General features: G+C 41.7%; 2 protein-coding genes and 1 long non-coding RNA gene across 11 annotated transcripts in view; 2 read left to right on the top strand and 1 right to left on the bottom strand.

The window, feature by feature from the left end:
- The window catches only part of ACACA (acetyl-CoA carboxylase alpha), a 256,069-nt gene that overhangs the window by 624 nt on the left and 231,945 nt on the right, over positions 1 to 23,500 (top strand). For 2 of the 8 annotated variants that reach the window (XM_064495017.1, XM_031467946.2), the window contains exons 2-3: positions 604 to 697; positions 1,706 to 1,831. The exons of 1 other annotated variant lie outside the window; for it this stretch is intronic. In XM_064495017.1, the coding sequence (XP_064351087.1) occupies positions 1,782 to 1,831 (50 nt within the window). In that variant the 5' untranslated portion in view covers positions 604 to 697; positions 1,706 to 1,781. The remainder of the gene's footprint in view (positions 1 to 603; positions 698 to 1,705; positions 1,832 to 23,500) is intronic. 5 more of the 8 variants (XM_064495018.1, XM_064495020.1, XM_031467944.2 and 2 more) reach the window with 3 other exon arrangements.
- Positions 16,528 to 23,298, bottom strand: C16H17orf78 (chromosome 16 C17orf78 homolog). 2 transcript variants are annotated; one of them, XM_064495021.1, is made up of 7 exons: positions 23,120 to 23,298; positions 22,574 to 22,597; positions 22,019 to 22,081; positions 21,283 to 21,528; positions 18,260 to 18,385; positions 17,142 to 17,263; positions 16,528 to 16,689 (listed from the first exon to the last, which is right to left on the bottom strand). In XM_064495021.1, the coding sequence occupies exons 1-7, from the start codon at positions 23,175 to 23,177 to the stop codon at positions 16,537 to 16,539; spliced, it is 792 nt and encodes a 263-aa protein (XP_064351091.1). In that variant the 5' UTR covers positions 23,178 to 23,298; the 3' UTR covers positions 16,528 to 16,536. The 2 variants fall into 2 exon arrangements, with proteins under 2 accessions (XP_064351091.1, XP_031323820.1); XM_031467960.2 differs by lacking the exons at positions 17,142 to 17,263; positions 18,260 to 18,385 and having other exon boundaries at positions 16,545 to 16,689.
- On the top strand, positions 16,707 to 20,322 carry LOC135323195 (uncharacterized). The gene is made up of 4 exons (XR_010384448.1): positions 16,707 to 16,722; positions 16,829 to 16,933; positions 17,253 to 17,420; positions 18,299 to 20,322. It is a non-coding gene; the product is annotated as an uncharacterized LOC135323195 (long non-coding RNA).

The raw sequence follows: 23,500 nt of genomic DNA, 5'->3' as shown, positions 1-23,500 counted from the left end.
CATTATTATTATCCCGTTTTCCAGATGAAGACCTTTAGACTCTGCCTTGTGAATAACTTGGGATCATACTCCTAGACCGTCTCTGGGAAGGGTATTCAAACAGTGGTTTATCTTAACCATTATACTAATACATGTATTTAGAAGTCTTTCTTTCATAAATTTGCCCAACCTCTTGTAGAATTCATTTACACTTTACGCTTATGCGGCCTCTTTATTCATGTTTTACTATGTGAGTAATACAAGTTCATTCTGGGAAAAAAAACGGACACTGTTCTAGGTGCTGGGAATTCAGCAGTGAACAAAACCAAGTCTCTGCTTCATATAATAGTCAGGGGAGATTGACAATAAGCAATACACATAATATATTATGAAATAATAATGTTCAGTAATGTGGGAAGTTTTATGGGGAAAAAATCAGAATAAAGGGATAAGAGTGATGTGGAGATGCTCTAGCAGATAGGGCAGACAAAGGAAGGCATCTTAATCATAAGCAGAAATCTCATCATTAAATGAAGGGGGCTGCTGTGTGGACTTCTAGAGGAGAAGAGAAAGGAAAAGATAAATAGCAGTTCAAATGGCCCTGAAATAGGACTTGCTTGGCAGGTCGGAGAAGAAGCAGAGAGATCCGTGTGGCTGGAGCACAGCAAATCAGAGAAGCAAGTTGGGAAACATTGGCAGAAGCCAGATCCTGTATCTGGTAAGCCATGCTGGACTTTGGGTTTTATTAGAATGTGTAAGAATACCATGGAAGGGTTGAGAACAAAGGGATAATCAAATTTGCTTTAAAAGGATCACTCTGATAGTTATGTGGAGAATAGATGGTAGAAACATTAAATTGCCCTTTAAAGCAGAAATTGTCCTTTTACACAGCAATTGCTCAACAGATAGTTCATGATCATTGATGTTTCCCCTACCCCTTTACACCTTTACACCTTTAATACCGCTCTCACCTTCTCTGCAAACAGAAAATAGGGTCAAATATGTAGGACTTTTCTTCATGTCTTTCTCACCTAAACTGAAATTTTTAAATTTATTTATTCATTTATTTATTTGTTTGTTTATTTATTTATTTATTTATTAATGGAGGTACTGGGGATCGAACCCAGGACCTCATGCATGCTAAGTAGAAACTCTACCACTGAGCTATCCCTTCCCCCTCTAAACTGAAATTTTTTGAGACTGCCTAGGGCATGTTTCCAGATCTGGATGCCATGATTGTCAACAACCTGAATATGAGTCATCAATGTTGTACTACTGTGGAAAAACAGTCCCATGTGATACTGGGGTCTGTTCATTAAAAATGTAGCATTCAAGCATCTGGAAACTACCCCTCCTCTTCAGTTGATGTTAGGCCCTCATTAGAATTCTAAGCCCCAATTTAGTCATTGTGCTTAAGAAAGATGTGGCGAAATCAAAATGCACAGCGAGAGGAAGGATAACAGTAATTAAGGCAGTGCTTTTCTGCGTTTCTTCCTGCAACAATGTAGTGCATAGTAGCATCAGTTATAAGACCAGCTGAAGAAGTGGAAGGCCAGCTGAAGGAAGACAGATTTGGAGAGGAAATGAAAAGTTCTGTTTCAGATCTGTGCTTTGCAGTAGGAGTGGAAATGACATGAGTGAATTTAGAGCTCAGAGGAGAAGCCAGGGCTAAAATTGTACAACTGTATTAGAATTGTTTCTTTGGATGCCTGTCTTCTTTCAACAGAGCTTGAGGACAGACACTGTCTTTTTTTCTTTGGAACCTCAGTGCCCAGAAGTCATCCTGGACAAATGTTTGTGAAATGAGCAAGGCAAAGTTATGGATGAAGTCACTCAGGCAAGAAAGTAAAAGGTAAAAAGAGGGGATGTCTGACAATTTATGCTTTCACAAGAGGTCTAAGCAGTCACTTGAACCTGACTTCCAAGTAGGGTGACCGTAAGTCCTGATGCTTGAGACAGTCCTGGTGTACTCCTGTTGTCCCTGTATAATTAGTAATATTGTCTCATTTCACTCTCAGCAGTGTCTCTGTTTGTACACTAATTGTATGGTCACTCTTTGTAGAAGGCCCTTCAAGGTCTAGTGTCTTCCTATTTCTTTGTCATCACTCCCCCATCTTACACTTCATTCTCCCAGATAAAAGTATCTCCATTTCCCCTTATATTGTCTGCTACTGCCAAGTTTCCTGTGCTAAGGAACCTCCACTTCACTTAGACATCACTTCCTCAGGAACCTCCCCCCCAAAGCCTGGGTTTTGTGTCCCCCTTACTTGCTTCCAGCGCACCCTGTATTTAACCTGTCATAGCAGAGGTGGCTCAGTGCCATGTTGCTCCCCTCACTAAACACTGTCTGTAAAGGAACCTGAAAAAACAACTTTCATCCTCTTAAGACAGAAATTTACATTGATAGTATCCAAGATCAGTCCATGTTGGACTAAATATTTTTGAAGATTGACCTTCAGGGCAGTCTAATAGCACATTCTCCAAGCCCTTCCATTCTTAACTAACTGAGGAGGTTGACTGTTGAACTCAAAACCCAACCAGGAAAATTGCATCCTACTGTCAGGCTCTGGACCGTGGCTGCCGTTGGTTGAGTCCAGAATATTCCAAGAGATCCTCTTCAACTGAGTAGCTGCTGTGGTTAGAATCAGAGGTGCAGTTCCGGAGCCTTCCCCCCATGGAAGTGACAAGCCTGAGCCTCAAGGGTTGCAGCTCTTAGGTCTCAGCTCTGTGAGTCCGCACACTCAGGCACTTGCCCAGAAGCCCTGGCTCCACCACGGCCCAGCTCAGGGCTGGTTCCAGCCTCCTCCACCTCTGTTGCTGCCTCTGGTATTCAGGATGATTGTCCTCCTCTTGCTCCCGTTCCCCCTACCCTTCCACATCTTTCTCCTTTTGTAGCCACCTTAGTCAAAGGAGTTAGGGAATCAGTCCTTTTCCTTCCAGGAGGTTCCTAGACTGCTTTTTTAACTTGATCAACCTCAATCATGACCAATCTGCAGAGGAAGGGTTGAAGTACTCCTACTAATCTACTTAAAGAAATGTAAGGTCTACATAAAGCTGTTTTTCCACACAGTGGCCTGTCTGGGGAGCTTCTGCATAAGTAAGAGGGCCCTGGAGATCTCAAAGGTGAGCAAAAGGGGAAAAAAATAATTCTGCTAAAAGACCCTGCTGCACCCCATATTATACATAAAGAAAAATAAGGCTCATAGAGGTAAAACCACTCGCCCAAAGTCATTCAGTTATTAGGAAGCACAGCCAGAATGAAAATCAGGTCTGCCCAGGTATAACTAATAAACTCCCTCTGACTATTCAAAACTGAAGAGTTAGCAGGTACCAGGATTTTCATAATGTCATGGCCGTTAAGCAGAATCTTCATGAATCCAGCCCTTTGCTACTCATCTCTTCTGCCTCTTCCTTACCTCACTGACTTCTTTTTGATCTCCACAAAACACGGGATATCTGTCTCTAGAATCAGCAGGCTTTGGGGAGAACCCAAAAAGGTTAATCAGGAATCTTTATTGCTGAGTGACTCCTGTTTATCAGAAAAATTTGAAATGCCTACTAGGCAACCTAGCTGCATACCTTTCAGCCTGGTGGACAGGGCCTCCACCTGCTGACCTTCGAAATAGGCTCCTAAAGTATTTTGCATCGTTTGATGACAGACAGTCTGTACTCTTTTGCAACCTCCAAATACCTGGTACATGTTTGAAATATGAACTGTAAGAAACCTGCCACCGTTTAATATGACTGAAAAAACATGTACTTTGAAGCCTTCCCTGAATTTGAATACCTTCAAGAATTTAGGCAAGTTATTATCTTTCTGTGACTCTCTTCTCCTCATATGTAAAATGAAAATAATACCTAATTTATAAGAGTTTTATAAGGATGTGATGATGTATGTATAGTACCTAGTTCATGACGGAATCAAATAAATGATCTTTGTAATTTTAATTCTAGAAGTGCTCCCTAGTAAGACCATGGGGCTTGCTTAGAAGTTGTTCTAGGCTGGGTTGGCTAGTGCTCAGCACTAGAATTTTATCATTACTCGAATCAAGAACTATCTGCTAGAAACCTGTAAGTTTCCAGAACACCAAGCAATTAAACAAAATTTTCTTTTGCTGCCTGCTTCTTTAGCAACTTCCTCACTGTACACAACTAAAGTATACATTATCTTACAAGTCATAGGGCAAATGTGTGGTTGCAATCAAGGATGGATAATCCAGCCTTACCTTAAATGCAGGACATATTCAGGAGCTCTGTCCCATTTAATTAATGTAAATAGTGAACAGACTTATGCATTATGAGCAATTAACTGTAAGGATGTTCTTTAGAGTACAGAGTGAGTACTGTTGTAATCAAATAAAACTTGCAAGGTTAATCTGATGCATATTTAATGACATATGTAATTGTTATTGTGCTGCATGATAATTAGGCCTTAAATGTTAAGTTAGTTACATAAACGGCTGTAATTGGTTATTTTTACACAGCCAAACACATTTTTTTAGCGTTTGCTCACTTTATTAATTTTCTAGCATCTATAAACATGCCAAGGACAACAATTTTCTCTGAAACCCTTTACTGTTTCATCATGGGCTCACAGACATAAACACACTCTTCAAAATGACACAGCAAGGTTTTCCTCCCAACTTGGTCCTAAAAATAGCTACTGCTCAAGGCTCTTTGTATATATTTATTCCTTTTAGTCCTTAAAAAACCCTTTTGTCCTTAAAAACCCCTTGTTACTTCCATTTTACTGATGCAGTAATTGATGCTCAGAGAGTGTAAGCAGGCAGCATTGTAGAGATTCAAACTTCTATCCCCAACTTCTAAACATGGCTTTATACACCCTTAGAAGGTAATGGATCCCAGCAGGATCCTTTTTTGTTGTTGTTGTTGAGGAAATAGAATGGCTCCTAAGGAATACAGAATATGTATAACACCCCCAAAGAGGGAATGTGTCAGCCTGAAAGAGGGAGAAGATAATAATGGAAGAGTTGGAGCCAGTTGAAGCTGAGTTCAAGGATGAGAATCTTGGCCAATGAATTTCAAGCACAGTCGCTCCATTATGGGCTGTTATGCTGTAGAGATATTGTATCAACCTAATGCCACTGAATATTTGAATTTTAGAACTGACTCCACTTATTCTAATTCCTTAAGAAAGAATCATATAGAGGTTAGACTAGTGTTTCTCAACCTTTTTTTAAAAGTCATGATTGCCAGCCCTAAAGAGCTTTTTTAGATTTTTTTTTCTTAATTGCTTTCCTGATGAAGTTTTTTTCACTTTTCATAGTCCCAGTTTATTGTATTGTATACCTACCTCCTTTCAAAAACGATCTATACTCCAATTTCAGTTTCATTTTTTTCCATTTTTCAGTTTTACTAGACAACATTGTTACAATTTGACTGCACATATACCACATATTGCATGTAAATACATATACACAGTATACTGGACGTATTTTTAATTTACATATGTGTACTGTTCATCGTTTCTAAAAACAGTTTAGAGCTTTAGCTTTTCAAACTTACATAGTTATCAAAGGAATAAAACCAACCACAAAATAAGAATCAACAGAATGCGGTAATCCAATTATAAAGGGCAGTCAGATGTGCTTACACATATTCAAGAAATCAGTCATCTAAATTATAAATAATAAGTAGTTCATCTGTGTCCTTTTTTTAAGATTCCACATATAAGTGATATCATATGGCATTTTTCTTTCTCTTTCCAGCTCCCAATGAAGTGGTTTTTTTTTTTCTTTAATTTTTTTTTGGAAGGGGAGTTAATTAGATTTACCTATTTATTTATTTTTGGAGGAGGTACTGGGGATTGAACCCAGGACCTTGTGCATGCTAAGCAAGCACTCTACCACTGAGCTATACCCTGCCCCTCCCCAATGAAGTTTTAATACCTTTAATACCAGATATGCTAGCTATATACCTGTTTATGTACTTTATGTATATCTGTACTTTATATATAAAAGGTAAGATTGTTTTTCCCTCTCAAGAATAAGATTTTTTTCTCCTTCATTGAGTGTGCTTAGGTGAAACAATGATGTATGAATAATGCAGCTTCCCACATAGGCCTACCTTGAAGTTCAGGGTAGTTATAGAAAAGACAGTATTTCTATACATGTGACAATTGCATTTCTCATTATAAATAAGTTGATGATTTTATGCATGAATTTGGTGACTGAATCTGCTCCTAAATATGGGGACCATTCTCTCTGTGTGGAAAATTTGGATTTCTAAGCCTGTGAAACAACCTGAGAGTTCTTTGGACAGACAGCCTGCTAGCCTTCCACAAACTCAACCTAAAGAGCAGGCCTCTTTATTTGAAAATTCTAAAGCATTCTTATGTGTTTATGCCTTCATTCCATAAATATTTATTGAGCCCTACTGTAGGTGAAGGACTGTGCCAGGTACTAGGGATTCAAAGACTAATAAAATAATCTCTGCCATCAGAGAAGCTCAGTGTCTAGTTAAGGAGACAGACGTGCATGCAGGTAAATGAAATACAAGACAATATGGGCTGTAACAGAGATGGGCTGGGTACACTGAGGGCTCCAAGAAGAGATTAGTCAGTTCTAGGGAGAATTAAGGGAAAATTAAGAATCTCTGGGAAGTGACGAGTTAAGTCTTGGAGAAGAGTGGGAAGGAAATTCCAAATAGAGAGAACAAATTATTCAAAGGTCAGAAGCATGAAATAGCATGGCCAGTCTGGTCTGTGCGACTGGAGTACAGAGAGCAAGGAAGGAGAGCCACTGTACGTGAAGTTGCCTACGTACACAGAGGTCAGACTTTGGTGGACTTGCCCTTTACTCCGGAGGCCATGGAGAGCCAGTGAGGCATTTTGAGTTGAAGAGTGGTGTTATCACTAATCTGGTTTTAGACCTGTCTCTCTGGCAGTGATGTGGACTAAAAAATGGCAAAATGAAAGGCCAGGAGTTTCAGCAGTCCAACTAAGGGATGCTGAGGGCTCAAACAACATCATCGGAGTGGTGATGAGGAAGAATAAATGAATTTAAGGTGTTTAAGAAGTAATTAGGGGGAGAAGAGTGAGTAAGGAGAATCATCATTAAAGATGATTCTCCAAAGTCCACCAAGAGAGGGACCATAGGGCAAAGAGCAGACATGAAGCAGAAAAGGGCAGGTTTTGCTCTGGATATGTTGAGTTTGAGGTGTCTCTAGGACGTACAGGTGGCGTTCACTAAGCAGATTCAAAGGCTAAAGGAGAGATCTAGGTCAGAGACACAGATTAGGATGTCAGCACAAATCTGGGAATTTTGAAACCACAGAGAGGAGGAGATTGCCTGAGTTCATTGAATGGAAAAAGAGAAAAAGAATAGAAACTTGGATGGCAACAACAGGTAAGACTCAGAGGAAGAGCCCGTAGTGAGGAAAGGGAGAGGTGGACTGAAGGGAGTGAAGGGGCAGCCAGGATGTGGAGTGGGGAGGTCGTCAGCAGAGCATCATTAAGACCCTGTAGGCCCTGAAAATATTACGGTGCTTCCCATGTAATTTAATATAAAAATGTCGGGGGTAGACTGCTTTGGGGTGAGCCGATACCCTTGAACTCCCCCTGGTTGTACTTCCCACAGTTCATTCCGTTTTACTGAACTCCTGCCCCCAACATCAAGTCACCAGATGGGTCCATTCCCCAGTGAGAGGGTCAACATCCCTCCGCCACCTACCCGTCCCAGATAGTTTGTAACAGCCTTTATTTTCCCTCCCACTTTTTCATCCTCCAACAGTTAAGTCAGGGAAGCTCTCACAGGAAGAGGGATTTTAATGCTGGGATGGGAATGGCAACTGCCTAGATTTTAGGTGCAAAAGAAAAGACCCAGTCAGATTTTAAGTGGTTAAGTTCTTGGCTCAGGGCAAGGCCCCAGTGTCGAGCTCTAGTGAATAAAGAGCGTTTCTGGTTGTCCTTGGGAAAATAAATAAATAAATAAATAAATAAATAATAAAGTAAGTAAGTAAGTAAGTAAGTAAGTAAGTAAGTAAGTAAGTTAAAATATTATAAGCTATAAAATATGTGTAAGGGTGGTCCAACAAAGTTCTGATTTCTCTATGGTGACCTCTTTGATTGTATCCTCTTCATGGCCGTTATTTTGGTGCCCCTGGTTTACTACTGCCCTAAGTACATGTTTATTCACCTACCAGTAATCTTACAACATAGCACTGAGAGTACAGCAAGGAAGATGGATTAGTCAACTACAGAGAAGTCAAAGGCAAAGGTTAAAGAGTGCTCATTGGAAAAAAAGAAGTGCCAATTATACCAGCATATGGATAGACTTGCATATTAGTGGAAGAGAATAAAAAGTCCAGAAGCAAACCAAAATACATCTAGGAATTAGTATATTGATAAAGGTGCGCTACTCAATAGATGATGTGGACCATTGGATGACTGTCTGGGGAAAAAAATAAATGTCAGTCTATATCTTACACCAGGATAAACTCCAAATGGATTAAATATTTAAATAAAAATGGAAAACTATGAAAGTACTAAAAGAAAATATGAGACAATTCCTTCATAATCTTGGCATGGGGAAGGAAAATCTTTCTCACTTTGGATCAAAATACAGAAGGCATAAAACAGAGGCTAATAATTTGACCATGTATTTATATGCGCATGCGTGTGTGCGCACGCGCACACACACAGTGGATTACTACTCAGCCATAAAAAGGAATGAAATAATGCCATTTGCAACAACATGGATGGGCCTAACGATTACCATACTAACTGAAGTAAGTCAGACAGAAGGACAAATACGTGATACCACTTTTATGTGGAATCTAAAAAAATGACACAAATCAACTTATTTATGAAACAGAAATAGACATAGAGAACAAACTTACAGTTACCACAGGGGAAAGGGCAGGTGAGGGATAAATTAGGAGTTTGGGATTAGCAGATACACACTACTGTATATAAATGGATAAATAACAAGGTCCTGCTGTATAACGTGGGGAACTATATTCAATACCTTGTAATAGCCTATGATGAAAAGGAATCTGAAAAGGAATATATGTGTGTTCATGTATGGACTGAAGCATTGTGCTGCACACCAGAAACTGACACAACATTGTAAACTGACTATTTCAATTGAAAAAAAGAAAGAAAATGGGAAAAAATGGAACTCATATCACAAAGAGTAATCCTCCTAATATAAAGAAATAGATGAGAAAGAGATCAAGCACTCAAGAGAAATCTCAATGAAAGATATAAATTGACAGGGCTCATGTGTCATAGAGCATAGAGATTTTGAGGTCAGTGACTTATACTGGAATCCTAGCTGGGCTCACTTGCTAGCTCTGTGACCTTAGGCAAGTCTCTGGTCCTCAGTTTTCTCTTCTATAAGATGGAGATAAGAATTGTAGCTACTTCAGATGGATAAGTGAGATGAAGGCCCAGCTGGTGACTCATGGTAAAAGAAGGAAGGACACAGAGAAGATGGGTTCTAAATTTCTGGTATCTGGGATGCTTCAAGTAAAGAGAGTCAGGGAAGAGAACCAATTCAATTCATTGAGGGCAGTTATTTTCTAAGTCCCTATATGTGTCAGAGACAGCCCCAGACCTAGGAATGCAATGTAGATGTAAGCAAGACAGACCTGGTCCCTGTCCTCAATGTAGCTCACTTCTGTCGGAGAGACCGACATCAATCAAATGCCACAGAAACACATCATTACAAACAGATGAACACCATGAAGGAAATGTACACTATAAAAGGTATAATAGGGGAATCTGGTGGAGTTTGGGAGGTCGGTGGGGGAGGTCTATTAAGGAGGTACTATCAAGCCACTCTCTGAAAGAGGAGCAGGTATTTAACAGGCAAACAGTGAAGGAAGGGGAAGGTAGGATGAGGAAGTGGAAACAGCATTCCAGGCAGAGGGAACATCATAGACCCTGAGGCAAGGAAGAGGGAAGCTAGTCCACTGTGGCCGAAGCTGGAGTAATGGGAAGAGAGAGGGGAGGTGGGCCTGGAGAGGGAGGCAGGCTAGGCTATCGAGGGCCCCAGCAGTTGTCTTAAGTTTAATTTTTAACTTGCAATTTAGTTGATTTACATTGGCAGTCATCTTAAGGATTTGGGGTTTTATCCTGATGGCAATGGGAAGTCACTGAATGGTTTTTGGCAGAAGAGGAGCAAGCTCAAACTTGCATTTTGGAAAGCTCACTCTAGCTGCAATGGGGGGAACTGTGTGCAGACTGAAGAGAGGCAGGAGAGTGGCCGTGGGGAGATGGATTCGGGGCTGGGGTGGTGCAGACCAGTGATAGGCTCCCTAACCTACCTGTTTCCAGACATTAACTTAGCAGAAGACAGAGCTTTTATTCTTACACAGTAGATGTGCGTTATGGTTAGCTATCGTCATTATCTACAGTTAGAGATGAAAAGCTTAAAATTAATCCACCAGGAAGAATGAGCATGTTGGAATGTAAAGATTTCATGGAAAGTATAGATGTGGGAATTGGGTTATTTCCTTTTAGACAGGAAGGCAGGAGCTAAAAGGGTAAACAGTGATACCACAGCAGAGAGAAGAGGAAGCCAGGCAGAATTCTCTAGCGTGATGCTGCTCCGGCACATGGGCTGTCTACTCTGCCAAAGTTCATCTTCCCTGTGCTTAGACGAATAAAAATGTTACGCAAAGGTACTTAATGGCTTACTCTGGAGAGCTCAGTGCTTTTTAGTGGAAAATAGGCCCAGGAGTTTAGATATTGCTACAGGTTGCAATTCTTTTTGACACTATAGGGTTGTTATAAATGCCTAGGAAAGCAGATTAGCTGGTTTAATTTCACAATAAGACAATGACAGATACTAGTAGTTTTTTTGAGAGCTGCTCTTTTCTCTTCCTGCCATAAAGAATCGAATAGGGTTGGAACATGCTGACGATCCAGCCAACTTATTCTGTCACGTCTGTGTTGGCAAAGCAGAGTCCTTCAAGGTGGGAGTCCTTGAAGTCCTTCTAAGAAATATGTTCAGTTTTGCGGGACTTTAAGACTTAAGTGCCAATTGCTTTTTAAATGCAGCCTTAGAAGGCAAAAGGAAAACAGATTCTGGGAGCCAAATGGGACTCCCAGAGCTTCAGAGCCTGACAGTTGTTTATTTATGAGTAAATCTGCACTGAGGAATATATATTATGTTAGAAATACACTTTTGATTGTAACATATTTCACAGACAAAGGATTAGGATCCAGGAATATAGCCAGGAAAACAGGACTTCTACAACTCAATAAAAAAAAGGCTAACGACCCAATAGGAAAAAAGGGAGAGGTTACAAGCAAGCAAGAGAAAACCTGAAGGCAAATAAACATATGGAAAGATGTTCAACCTCACGAAAACAGGAAGATGCACATACATACAACAATGACACACTACTTCATAACCATCAGATTGGCAAAAGTTTTAAAGTCTGAGATTTCCAAGGTAGGGAGGAGGTGGAACTATAGGGACCCTCTTTACTGCTGGTGAGAATGTATTTGCTGCAACCACTCTGGAGGACTGTATGCAATCTAGCAAAGTTGAAGATATATGTAGCCTCCAATCCATGAATTCTACTCCTTGGCATATGTCCTAGACATAGACATGTCCAAGGAAGTTCACTGCAGAAGAAGTAAATTAAACTACTGAAATTATCATGTGTATAGTTTATAAGTCTTTAAATTCAACGTCTCTTCTGGATGTTTGATTTTTCTAGAGGGCTATAAAGACTTTACCGTATATCCTGCGCTTTTATTATTCTTTTCCAGTACACTGGGGAACAGTAGTGACCTGAGGGCATCCTTGGCAAATTTTGTGGGCATCATCTTATTCTGTGGAGACCATGATACCATACCCCTAAACATACTCTTCTCCATTCTAGTTTCAGAAAACAGAACTTAAAGTAGGACAAAATTCGGCTTTTGTGAATTTTTTTCCTTTGAGGCAGTAATACAGGCCTCATATTTGTTTATTTTGTATTTCATTATTTATACACACTTTTTCCGGAGGATGAAGTTAGCAGCTTTAGCCACTGGATGGCGCAAATACATTAGAGTCTGGTGGAAGCTTGTGTCGTAGAGCCCAAGGTGCACCAAGTAAAGGAGGGTCAGCCTGGGAAAAGGCTTCTGGGGCTTGAAATTTATGTACTATAGACATGGATCCAAGTTCCCTAGGAATACAGATTAAGAGAAATTTTTAGTGTTGAATGACTAGCAAGTCAGATCACTGAATAAGGGAAAGAAAAAGGAAGAAAGGAAAAAGAAAAGTAGTGGAATAAGGAGCAGGAAGAGAAAGATGAAGAGATAAAGAAATATGAGAGGAAAGAATATAAGTCTAGAGAGATGAATTCAAGTGTTACTAACGATTACAGGATGGGCCCTCATTGGCTTGCACCCACCTGGTCACCAATAGCAGTTTTGTTTTGTTTATACATATATATACTTTATTTTAATTGAAGTGTAGTCAGTTTACAATGTGTCAATTTCTGGTGTACAGCATAATGCTTCAGTCATACATGAACATACATATATTCGTTTTCATATTCTTTTTCACCATAAGTTACTACAAGATATTGAATATAGTTCCCTGTGCTATACAGCGTGAACTTGTTGCTTACCTATTATATACATATTAGTTAGTATCTGCAAATCTTGAACTCCAAGTTTATGCCTTCCCATTCCCTTCCCACCTGGTAACCATAAGTTTGTTTTCTATGTCTGTGAGTCGAGGATGTACTTTAATAATCGGAAAAACAGGGTCCCATGGTAGGGTGGGTATAGTTGGCAGGGGGTGGGTATACCTCAGTGGTGGAACGCATGCTTAGCATGCACAAGGTCCTGGGTTCAATCCCCAGTACCTCCATAAAAAAATTTTTAAAAAGAAAGAAAAACAATATGTAGTAACTTAATGGGAAAGAATTGCAATAAAAACCTTGGTGACTAGTCACTTCCCAGAGGACTAATTGGCTCCCCACAGAAACAGTTTTATCAAGCTGACTCTATAACTTTGTCTCTAGAGGTGACAGGGAAAATTGTGCCCTGCTGTAAAGTGATCTACAGAATAAAGGTCACATCCCAAGGTCCACGTGGGAGTTCTCCCTTCCCTTCTGCTCTCTCTCTCCTATCTTTTAGTTTTCAGAGATCTCCACTGGTGAGAGAATAGGGAATTCAAAATTGTTAACTGATCAGAGAGTCAGAAAAATCCTCAGAAGGACTTTGTTTTGTCTGGGGAAACAAGTCCCAGAAGCCAAATAAACAGTTCAGTGAACCTCTATAGAGAAAGTCACCGTAAATGTTACCTGAATTATATTCTTGCAGAAGCCCTCGTGAGTGTAGACTTTGCCCAGGTTTTATCTACTGTTTCTGAATTTTCTGTGGTGGTAAGGACATTCTGCAGTGGATAAGCCATGCCTCTGTGAGAAAAGGCATTGTAATCGTTTGGCTTTGGAATCCTCGTTCAGGAAGGATGCAGCAGGATACAGCATCAGACCTACTTTAGGAATTCTGGATTTTCAGGAGCCCTTGTCTGGGTCCTGAGTGCCGGTGGTCCCTAAGCCCTCTGGGGATGAGTCATGAGGAGGACTTTCAGAATGCTTAGGGTCACGTTCCCTTCACCAGCGTGTGGATAGCCGCGTGTGGTGGCAGAGGCTGTCGTAAAACCCTGTGAATGTCGGCCTGGGAAAACAGGTGCCCCACCCTCAGTCAGCTGAGAGCCAGTGCACGGTGAGGACAACGGGAGTTGGTGAATGTGCCACCCGAGGGGCTGTTTTGCTCAGTTCCTTCGCGGCTGTGTTTAAACCTTTTGTCAAAGAGAGCAGCAGGTCCATTCATCGTGCTTAGAGGGAAGACGTTTTGTTCTCATCTGATGGGATGGAAAAGTATCCATTTTTTTTTGTGGGAGTACCAAGTGAATTTCAAAGGCTTGTGGCTAAGTCAGTAGCAGTGGCATGAAGGTAACTCTGACTGTAAGTCCAGGCTCCCCCTTCGTCGGCCTGGCATCACTGTCTGATTGTAATGTCCCTGCTGAAGATGCAAGTGAAAAATTGGCAAAAATCTGCCCATATTGATAAATAGTAGGGAGAAGACAGTGTAGTGTCCTTCGTTCAGTGTGTGAGGCAGAGCAGAGCTTTTCAGAAGTATGTCTGGTCTGCAGCTTTCTAGGGGTTTGATGAGTTGGGAGCATCTTGTCCAACCTAGAGATTGAAAGGAAATATGAAAGGTAAAGAAGGATGCAAATGCGTTATTTCTTTATGTCCCAACAATGATAGCTTAGTGGAGAACCCCATATAATTCCAAATAAACATCATTTCACTTCTTTGTTACCCATTAATTCTAGGAAAAGTTATTGTGCTTATACTGAAAAGGTATCAGCACGGTGCACTCATATATGAGAACCTACAGTATGTTAGAACCTATAAACTGCGAGCACAGCCCACCCACCCCTTACTTGACCTATTTGCCGTGAATGGAAAGGGCCGTGGGTGTGCAGCTACTGTGGATGCCAGATGCACAGGGGTTCTACTTCATCCCTGGAACTGGGCCCAGACAATCTCGCTCTGTTCAAAAAGGGGCAGAGATCTGGGTCCATGGGGACCAAATACTTTTTTACTAATCCCTTCCCGCTCTCATGACCCCTGACTCCATGCCCCATCTGATTTTGTACATGCTTTCTAAAAGCTTAACTCTTATGAACATAGACTGTAAGCCCCTTGAAGGCAGGGAACTTGGCACATAGAAGGCTTCCAGTAAAATTTTGTGGAATAGATGAATAAGCCAATAAATCCAGTTAAGGAATTAAAAAAACCTAGATTTTAGTTCTGTTTCTACTAGCTGTGTGCTCATGGGATTGTCACATAACCTCTCTGAGCCTCAGTTTAAGTATCAATAAAATGTAGATACCTGCCCTAGCTACCTCCCAGGGTTTTTGTGAGGCATCAACTAGAGTAATGCTTAATTTTATTCATTTCTTTATCATTCAGTAGCTTATTTTGTTCATGGGAGAAACTCAATCAGAGTGGCTGCTACGTGGTTACTTCTAATTCTGAACTAGACTTTTCAGTCCCCCGTCAGGCCTATTTCTTTCAGTGTTCAGTAGAGATGATAATGTAGATTGACACAAAGAACTAAAACTACACCAGATTAGAGAATCATACTGATTTACATGGGGGCATCATCTATTATTAGCAGAAACAGGATTATGGAAAATAACCTAGACCAGAGATGACAAATAAGTTGGCGCTGGGTACCTGGAGCACTGGGATAGGAAAGATTCTGTTATCATGCCTGGGTAGAAAGGATGCCCTGCTTAATTTTTTTTTAAATTGAGATATAATTTCCATGTAACATTGTGTAAGTTTAAGGTGTACAATGTGTTAATACAATTATAATTTGCAATATGTAGGGGAGGGTATAACTCAGTGGTAGAGTGGGTGCTTAGCATGCACAAGGTCCTGGGTGCAGCCCTCAGGACCTCCATTAAATAAACAAACAAACAAACCTGATCCCCCCCCCCAAAAAAAAAGCTATTAAAAAAAACCTACAATAAATTGCAGTATGATTACTACAGTAGCTTTAGCTAACACCCCTATCACATCACATAAATATCATTTCTTTTTTTGTGATGAGAATGTATAAGATCTAGTCTCTTAGCAATTTTGAAATCTATGCTACAGTATTATTGACTGTAATCACTGTGCTGTGCATTAGATCTCCAGAACGTATTCATCTTCTAGTTGCCCTCTGCTTGATTATTGTATGTGTGGTTGACATGGAACTAAAACGGGGTGGCGTGTGTCCCATCCTGGACTAGGTAATCTCAGACCATTCTCAGGGCTGTCATTCTACACAAGTGGCCAGCTTCTCTTATTTAGAAAGACTGGAGACCTCGTCTCTTTGCCTCGGTGGGTTTTGAAGATGTAGAGAAGGCACCCATCAATCTCTAGTATTCAAAGGCTGCGTCCATTCCTGGTGGGGAAACTGGATTTAAAGCAGCCATGCTGAGCCAGTGGTGTAGTGTCTGACTTAGACAGCAAAGGGCAATATGAATTTATAATCCTGTCAGGAAACTCCAGGGCAGGGAAGAAAGAAGTTCCTTTGCCAAATATTCAGACTGTTCAAGTGTGGTGGTTCCTGAGCTGTGTTGTCTGTGAGTTATCCAAGGGCAGGGATGGGGACATAGATTGTGGGCTCTGAAGCTCTTACAATTTCAGGGACCTTTAAAAAATAAAAGGATACAAATTTTAAAAATTACAAAATTGGATACAAGACCTTCTACAGGTCCCATGGACCCTGAGCTTAAGCTTTATGAATTTTACAGTAAATCCACCTCTACTTAGGGAGCTTGTTAAAAATCTTCAAAAGAAAATTCCCGGACCCACTCTGGCCATTCTGATTCATTATATCTGAGGTCCAGAAATAGGTATTTTCAGTAAATACTGTATGATGGCTGGGCTGATGTTAAGAAAACTGTAGTACAAATACCTGCCTATTTCATGACACATAAAATAACTACCCACATTTGTTTCATAACTGAAGCAGCTCCCTGTCTTCTAGGACTTACATATCAACCCGATTTTCTCCCCCTAGCAAGTGACGTTAACCATACAGAGAAGACTTTTCTTCTTGGGCTGAGAGTCAAGCTGGGATTCAGCTGCCCCAGGTTGCTGGCCCTCCTTCCTTTGCCTTCTCCACAACCGCTGACATTGGCACAGCTCTCTGGCTCCCAGGCATTGACCCTGAAGGCAGAAAATGACTGGTATTAACATCAGGTATGCAACTGGTTATCTTCCAAACCTCCTGCTAGACCATTTAAAGAAAATCATCTCTTCTAAAGAACAAGAAAATACTCAGTCCTCTTGGCTCTGTCCTCCCTAGAGGATGTCCAAGTCCAGCAGAGGAGAAGAACTCGCATTTAGCAGGCAGCTCCTATGTCCTGGGGCCTTCCCCACAGAATTGCAACCTTCATTACCACTGTGAGAGGTAAATGTCATTAGTCCCATTTTAACGATGAGTCAGCTGAGGTTGGAGAAGGCAAACAACTTTCCCAAAGCCACTCAGTTAGGGAGTGTTGCTGGCAGGTGTGTCCAGACTCAAAGTCTGTGCTTTTCTCATTATGCCAACCTGACTCTGAAACAGAAAGAGGTCTTTACAGATCAAGTCCAAGGACCCAGTACATCAGCAAACTTACAGGGCATGGGACTTCAAAAATGAGAAACATGATAATGGCGACTCTGCTGAGCAACAGGGTGACCGCAATCAGAATTTTGACCACAGTGCTCCATTTCCACCTCTTCTCTAGGTTCTCATCCATGTCTAAAAGGACAGAGGAGGAGAAGAGAGAATTTGAGAGAGGGAGGAGAGCGACCCTTTGACTTGAAGGTCTCCTGGCTCACAAGACTGATAGGGGCCCAGCCTGCTTCAGAGGCAGAGCCTGAATTTCCAGTTCAGACCCAGAGTCCGGAGTTGGGTAGGCATCACCAGCTCTGCTCTAACCTCCTTTGCAGTCTCTTCCCATTGAATCACCTTCACTGGGATTTGGGATTTTTCCGTGATCAAGTAGGACCGATTCTTGCACTGCTTTCAGGACAAGGAAAGGTGTAGGTACCCAGGGGAGTCTGTTGCCAGCAGCCCTCTCAGGGTCTCTACCCATGTGCTCTGACACACATACTGTGTAGGATTAGAAAGTCACCCTTCCTATGCTCCTCTGGGCTTTAGTGGGGCATAGGAGGAACAGCGGTGAACTGGCATTGCTTTTGGGTCATAAGCCAGATTTGGGGACAAATGACTCATATGCATCTTATTATCACCAATTTCATATTTACTTTCGTGTTGGAACTGGGATGTAACCCAAGCTGGAATCTTACAGAATTTGCATCCTGGCCATTTTAGGGAGGGCTGTATGTAAAAACAGTGCAGATGAAAACATGCTTCTGGTGGTTGTCATCACTGTAGTAACTGCTTAGAGTTTAAGTGTCATCTGTCTAGTCACGCAATGGCTGGAATTACCTACCACACCAATACAATGTACGCTGTCCCCAAATCTGATTACAAGGTTAGCTCACTTGTGTGGAGGTGAAAGATTATTAATGGTGTCAAACTACAAACATTTCTGGGACTTTCTTTATAGAGCAGCTGATTCTTTCCATTAAATATGGAGTGATTTTTTAATGCAAACTGTAACTTCTCAATGCCCAGGGAAATTCTAGGAGACCCAGCCTAATGTTGGGGCTAAAAATGTTTCTTTTTCTCTTCGTTCTTGTCTCACCCCTACTCACCCTGTACCTTGTTTCAGAGGGCTAGAAAATTCATCAATACTTGTCGTTTTCTCTCCTTCTTTATTCCCAGGAGTCATGGAGGTAGTGGTGGGGAAAGTCTCTGATGAAGCCCTCATCACTGGATAGACCTTACATTGGGAGATCCTGGTAAAAAAAGCTATCAGACAAGAAAGAAACAATGAAAGGGCGATTGAGAAAACTTGATCCTGCCTCTGATTTTACTTGGGAAAACCCCAGCTCTACTCAGCTGATATTAAACTTCTAATCGTGTTCGCATCGATCTGTCAGTAGATTTAAGGTGTGGGCCTTAATAATGCCAAAGAATAAATGAGGATAGAGATACTAATAAGAGATATGGATTAAATCTGCATGGGGCCTTTGACTAATGTAGAATCAGAGTGAAGGAGTAGAATGTAACTTGTTTGCCTGCCACTGCTCTGACACACATACTGTAATAATAATAAGGATGGAGGGTATAACACTGTTGAAAGTTTCCTTCTTTAAAAAAGATGGCTCCAAAGTCCAGGGGAGAACGTGAAGAAGCATACTTGACCTTAATGACGGCTGCCGGTCTGTCTAGTGAAGTCCCAGTCATGTCTAAGGCAATGAACTTGACAGAGGATTGGGGGGAGGGTGCTGGAGGGAGAGACCACCCAGCTTCATACACCTCTCAGTTTCATTCTTTCAGCAAATATTTAAAAATGGATAGCTAGTATGTGCCAGGGACTGCTCCGGTACTCGGGACGTATCAGTTGGATGCTTTCTAGCACGGGAACAAAGGGGAAGGAGGGTTGGGAGGAAGGCAGTGGGAAGCAGACAACAATAAGTGCAGTAAGTTTTATAGTATGTTAGAGGGGAAATTGCTATGAAAATAAAAGTAGAGCAAGGGAAGGGAAGGGAAGAGTCTGAGGGGCGTGGGTGGGTAGAGGCTGGTCTCCTGGAGAAGATGAGAACTGAGCCAAGACTCAAAAGAGGTGAGGAGATTAGCCAGGCAGATGCCTGGGGGAGTAGTGGCCTAGGCAGAAGAGTGTGTCTGGCGTGGTATAGTTTTAGAGGAAGAGCAAGGAGGCAGGTGAGACCGAAGGGGAGTGAGCAAGGGGACAGTCGTAGGAGACGAGGCCGTTTCTAAAGGAAATGGGCCCATGGCACTTTAGGCCTTGTAGGCCAGTTTGAGGACTTTGGTTTTCATTCTGTCGGAAATGGGGAGCCATTGCAAGTTTTTGAGCAGAGAAGTGATGGAATGGCTTTGTTTTTAAAGGATCAGTGGACTGCTGAGTTCGAAATAGACCCTGAGGGGCCTGGGTAGAAGCAGAGTAACCTGTTAGGAGGCTATTGGAGTCATCCAGCTCAGGGGGGAGGGGATAGCTCAGTGGTAGAGTGCGTGCTTAGCATGCATGACGTCCTGGGTTCAGTCCCCAGTACCTCCATTAAAATAAATAAATAAATAAATAAATAAACCTAATTACTTCTCCCCCCCCCAAAGTAAACAAACAAATATATAAAACTTTCAAAAAAGAAATTCAGGTGAGAGGTGACGATGACTCAAACAGCTGTGGAAAAGATGGAACACGGATGGATTCTGGCTGTAGTCTGGCCCCAACTTCATTTGCCTCCAGAATTGATCTAACCCGATTCAGATAGTGGTTCATACTCCATTTTTAATGTCTCCTATCATTGCTCATTAAATTAAGGTCTCTAAGTCCTCCTTGCCTTTTCTAAATTACTCTCCAGGTCTTCAGTCCACGTAAAAATGACAGTTCTTTACTTCAGACACCAGTGGCCACAGTACCAGGTACTGTCTGTGAAATTACAAGGGAAGTAGTCCCTGATTTGTTTAATTGGGAAGACAGTGTTGGCAAAGAGAGGCAGAGCAGAGACAAAGAGCCAAGAGGCTCAAAAGGAAAAGCAAGGAAACTGTGCGAAGCATTTTCAGCATAGCGCAAGTCAGTTCTCTGAAATGATAGCACATGCGTTTCTGGGTCAGATGAGATGAAGATAAACAAATCTCACTTTGGACAAGTAACATAAGCTCTCTGAGTTTTGGTTTCCTTATCTGCGAGATGGTTATAATAAAATAATTCTTGCTCTATCTATTTCACAGGGGTGATGTGAAGATCAGAAACAAAATGAGAAAGCAGGTGTGAAAACACTTTGCAAACTGAGTGATAGTATGATTGAGAGAGGAGGCAGAACTTAGAGATCCTCTCTCTGCGTAGAAGAACTGTGCCCTGTAAGCCGGAGGGATAATGGTATTTCAACGTGGCACGTCTTCCCACCTCCCAGGAGCCACTGTTTCAATGTCTACTTAATAGGCTTCATCTGTCAGTGTATTTCCAGTTCTGTGCAGCTTCTAAATTAATGTCCATCCCTGTTGGCAGCTCGTCTCTTTTACTTGTCATCTGTTAGATAACTGAGCATTAAGGTGGAGCATGTTTGTAAATACAAGCACTCCATTCCCGTGATGATAGAATTGCAATATTTGGCTGAGGATATACGAGCCAGAATGCCCCACTTTGAGGAGAGATGCAAAAACCCAAATTTATGAAATGGCTAACTTAGGAGATGATGTTTTGCTTTGTTACAAAATAATTTATTTTAAATAGGGAATATTAGGTACATTGTATTTAAATGAAAATCTAACCTTAGAGGTTATTCTGTAATAATACTAGCAGGTTGAAAGGGCTGTTTGAGAGGCCTTACATACTGCTGTTGCACATATCTAGAAATTAGACCCTCTAGTCAAATCTCCCTTTTGTAACTATGGAAACTGAGCACTGGAGACATTAAGTAACTTGTCAGAAATGATAATTAATATCAGAATAAACGCTTGTTTGATGTGATTTCTCCCGTATGCCACAGTTTCACATGGGGTAAACAGACCATAGGAATCACTTCACGCTAAACAAATTCCAAAACAATGACATTTTAAACATTTACATAGATTTGCCTAAGGAGAGGCTCATCCATTTCCTTGAGGTGCTGCTAAGCTCCACTTGCCTCCAAAGGTGTGAACTAGAAGTCAGTGCCTACCTCCAGCTCATTTTCCAGTCTCACCTTTGCCTGTTACGAGGGATCCAGTCTGCACCTTGGGTGTGGGGGCCAGGTGACAGCTTGCGGGGGCAGTGCTGCTTCTGCGGGGAGCAGCAATGACTCTCAAGTTCTTCAGAGTATGCTTGGCCTTTCGCCTCTTCTCCGAATATACAAGGTTGACTTCCACTTTGCTCTCAGAACCAAGACACTGCAGGGCAGCCACAGTCTGAGTTTGGATAAGTGTGGACCTTTTGGCTTCTGCCTGAGCTTCTGGAAGGAGAAAAGCCATATAGGAAAATGAAGCTAGTTCTTCATCTGCATGGTGCCTGGCTCACCCGCTTCCGTTCATGGCCCAGTGCTGGACTTTCTTCTCTTTTTCATCCACTTTGTCCTCAGCATGTGTCTATGGTACTGAATACAGAAGCCCTGCCTTTCCTCCATCCCGCCTTGGTCCCGTGAAGATCGGTGACTGCGGTGAATTCAGCCCAGAGAAGTGCTCACAGATGCTCTCCTCTTATGCAGAGGGGCTGCAGTGCTGCCTCCTCCTCTTTCTTCACCCGTCTCTTTGATTTATGTAGTCATGCCTTACGTAACAACAGTTCATTTAAAAACGGGTTTTCTGAAAGTTTCTCAGGGGAATACATACCTTTAAAACAGGATACTTGAGATCTGGGCTCAGAATGGGGGAGACAAGCATCTTTGAAAGGTGAAAATTTTCTGGAATAGCAAAGTGGCTTTTCAGGAAGGGCCCATTCCCTACCTCGCGTTGGCACGTCTCTGATGCTTCTCATATCCTTTGGGAAGGGACCAGGCAGCTGTTCCACTTGGCGGTTGCTATCTCTGAGTTCCGCAGGGGCGGAAGAAAGGTCAGGATTTACTGGGTACTTCTTCTTTAGAATTCTGGGCACTGGAGACAGAGGTACGAAAGAATGTAGTTCCTTCTGATAAATCTTGAAACTGGGGAGATCAAATGCTTCCTCCAGAAGACTTCAAGGTATATGCAAGTGTCCATTAGCTTAGTATAAAGTACACTGGGTACCAGTCTATTATCCTTAGGGGAAAAAAAGCTGAAAGAGTTAACTAAGTTCATGGAAGACTAACCAACTTATTCCCTCAAACACTGCTTATTATCTTTTCTTCCTATTCCATCTATGTCCTCGTATTAAAACTTTGGGAAGTTTATTAAGTGTAACATTGGACAAGGTATGTCTCCAGGTTTCCGTGGAAGTGTAAGTTCATAGTTATTTGTGGTTTGGGGCAAATAATTCCCAGGGTGATGTGAGTTTTCTTCATATGTTAAATTTGTTACTGTTGCACCTCATGCTGTTTGGCCTTAACTCTGGTGAGTTAGTTTTAGAGATGAGGTGTTTAGGACACTTTTAAAAAATCATGTTTTAAGTAAAGTTATCAAAGAGCAGCAGAAGGTGCCATTCCACCCCCTCACTACCCTTTCTCTCAGCCCTTCCCACCCAAGAGCATGCCTATCTATTTGGAAGTGACACTTTGAAAAAGGAAGACAACATCTTATGAGGGCTTCTGAATTTGGGAGTCTTAGGTGATGACAATACTGAAACTGTGACAGCGCCTTCTAGGAAAGAAATCCATCTAATGGTGAAAGGAATTTTAAAATTAGTTACATGAATAAAACAGAAGAATGCATCACATTCTCTGAAGACTTCTCACCATGAAACAGCTGTTTTGCTGGGTTGAATAAGTTGCAGTCCTGTTTAAAGGCAAGAGGATACGGGGGTGACTGGAAGGCATCACCTATTGATACTGGCTGTTATTTCTGTCTGACCCCCAAACGCTTTCTAGGCCTCTCTTCAGATTTCCCAGTAGACTAGACTGGAGAAGTATTTACCTTTCTTGTCAGCATCATAGGAGGTAATGATTAGACTGAAAACCAAGATGGTATCCATGTTGGCTTAGCACATTCTCCTTGCAGAGACAGTATGCTGTGGGTCTCATAACCTGACTCTCACTGCTTTCACTGCTCTGGAACCAAGGCTGACCCTGGGAGAATCTGGCTCCACCCTAATTATTTTGCCACTTATTTCCTGAAGACCTTATTGGAGCTTATTGGCGGGAGGACCAAGTTTGCTTGTCAATGATTGATTCGGAAAGTCTTCTCCTAACTTCACTGCTGGTGCTGACATAAGGAACTGTAATTACCTTGAGGTTTCCCCGGAAGAAAGCGCATGAGCACCCAGTGAGATGCTTTACAAATACTTGCGGATAGACA

This window comes from Camelus dromedarius, chromosome 16 (assembly GCF_036321535.1).
Source record: "Camelus dromedarius isolate mCamDro1 chromosome 16, mCamDro1.pat, whole genome shotgun sequence".
Lineage (NCBI taxonomy): Eukaryota > Metazoa > Chordata > Mammalia > Artiodactyla > Camelidae > Camelus > Camelus dromedarius.
The sequence above is the reverse complement of the archived record's forward strand: the minus strand, read 5'-3'. Positions and strand labels throughout refer to the sequence as shown.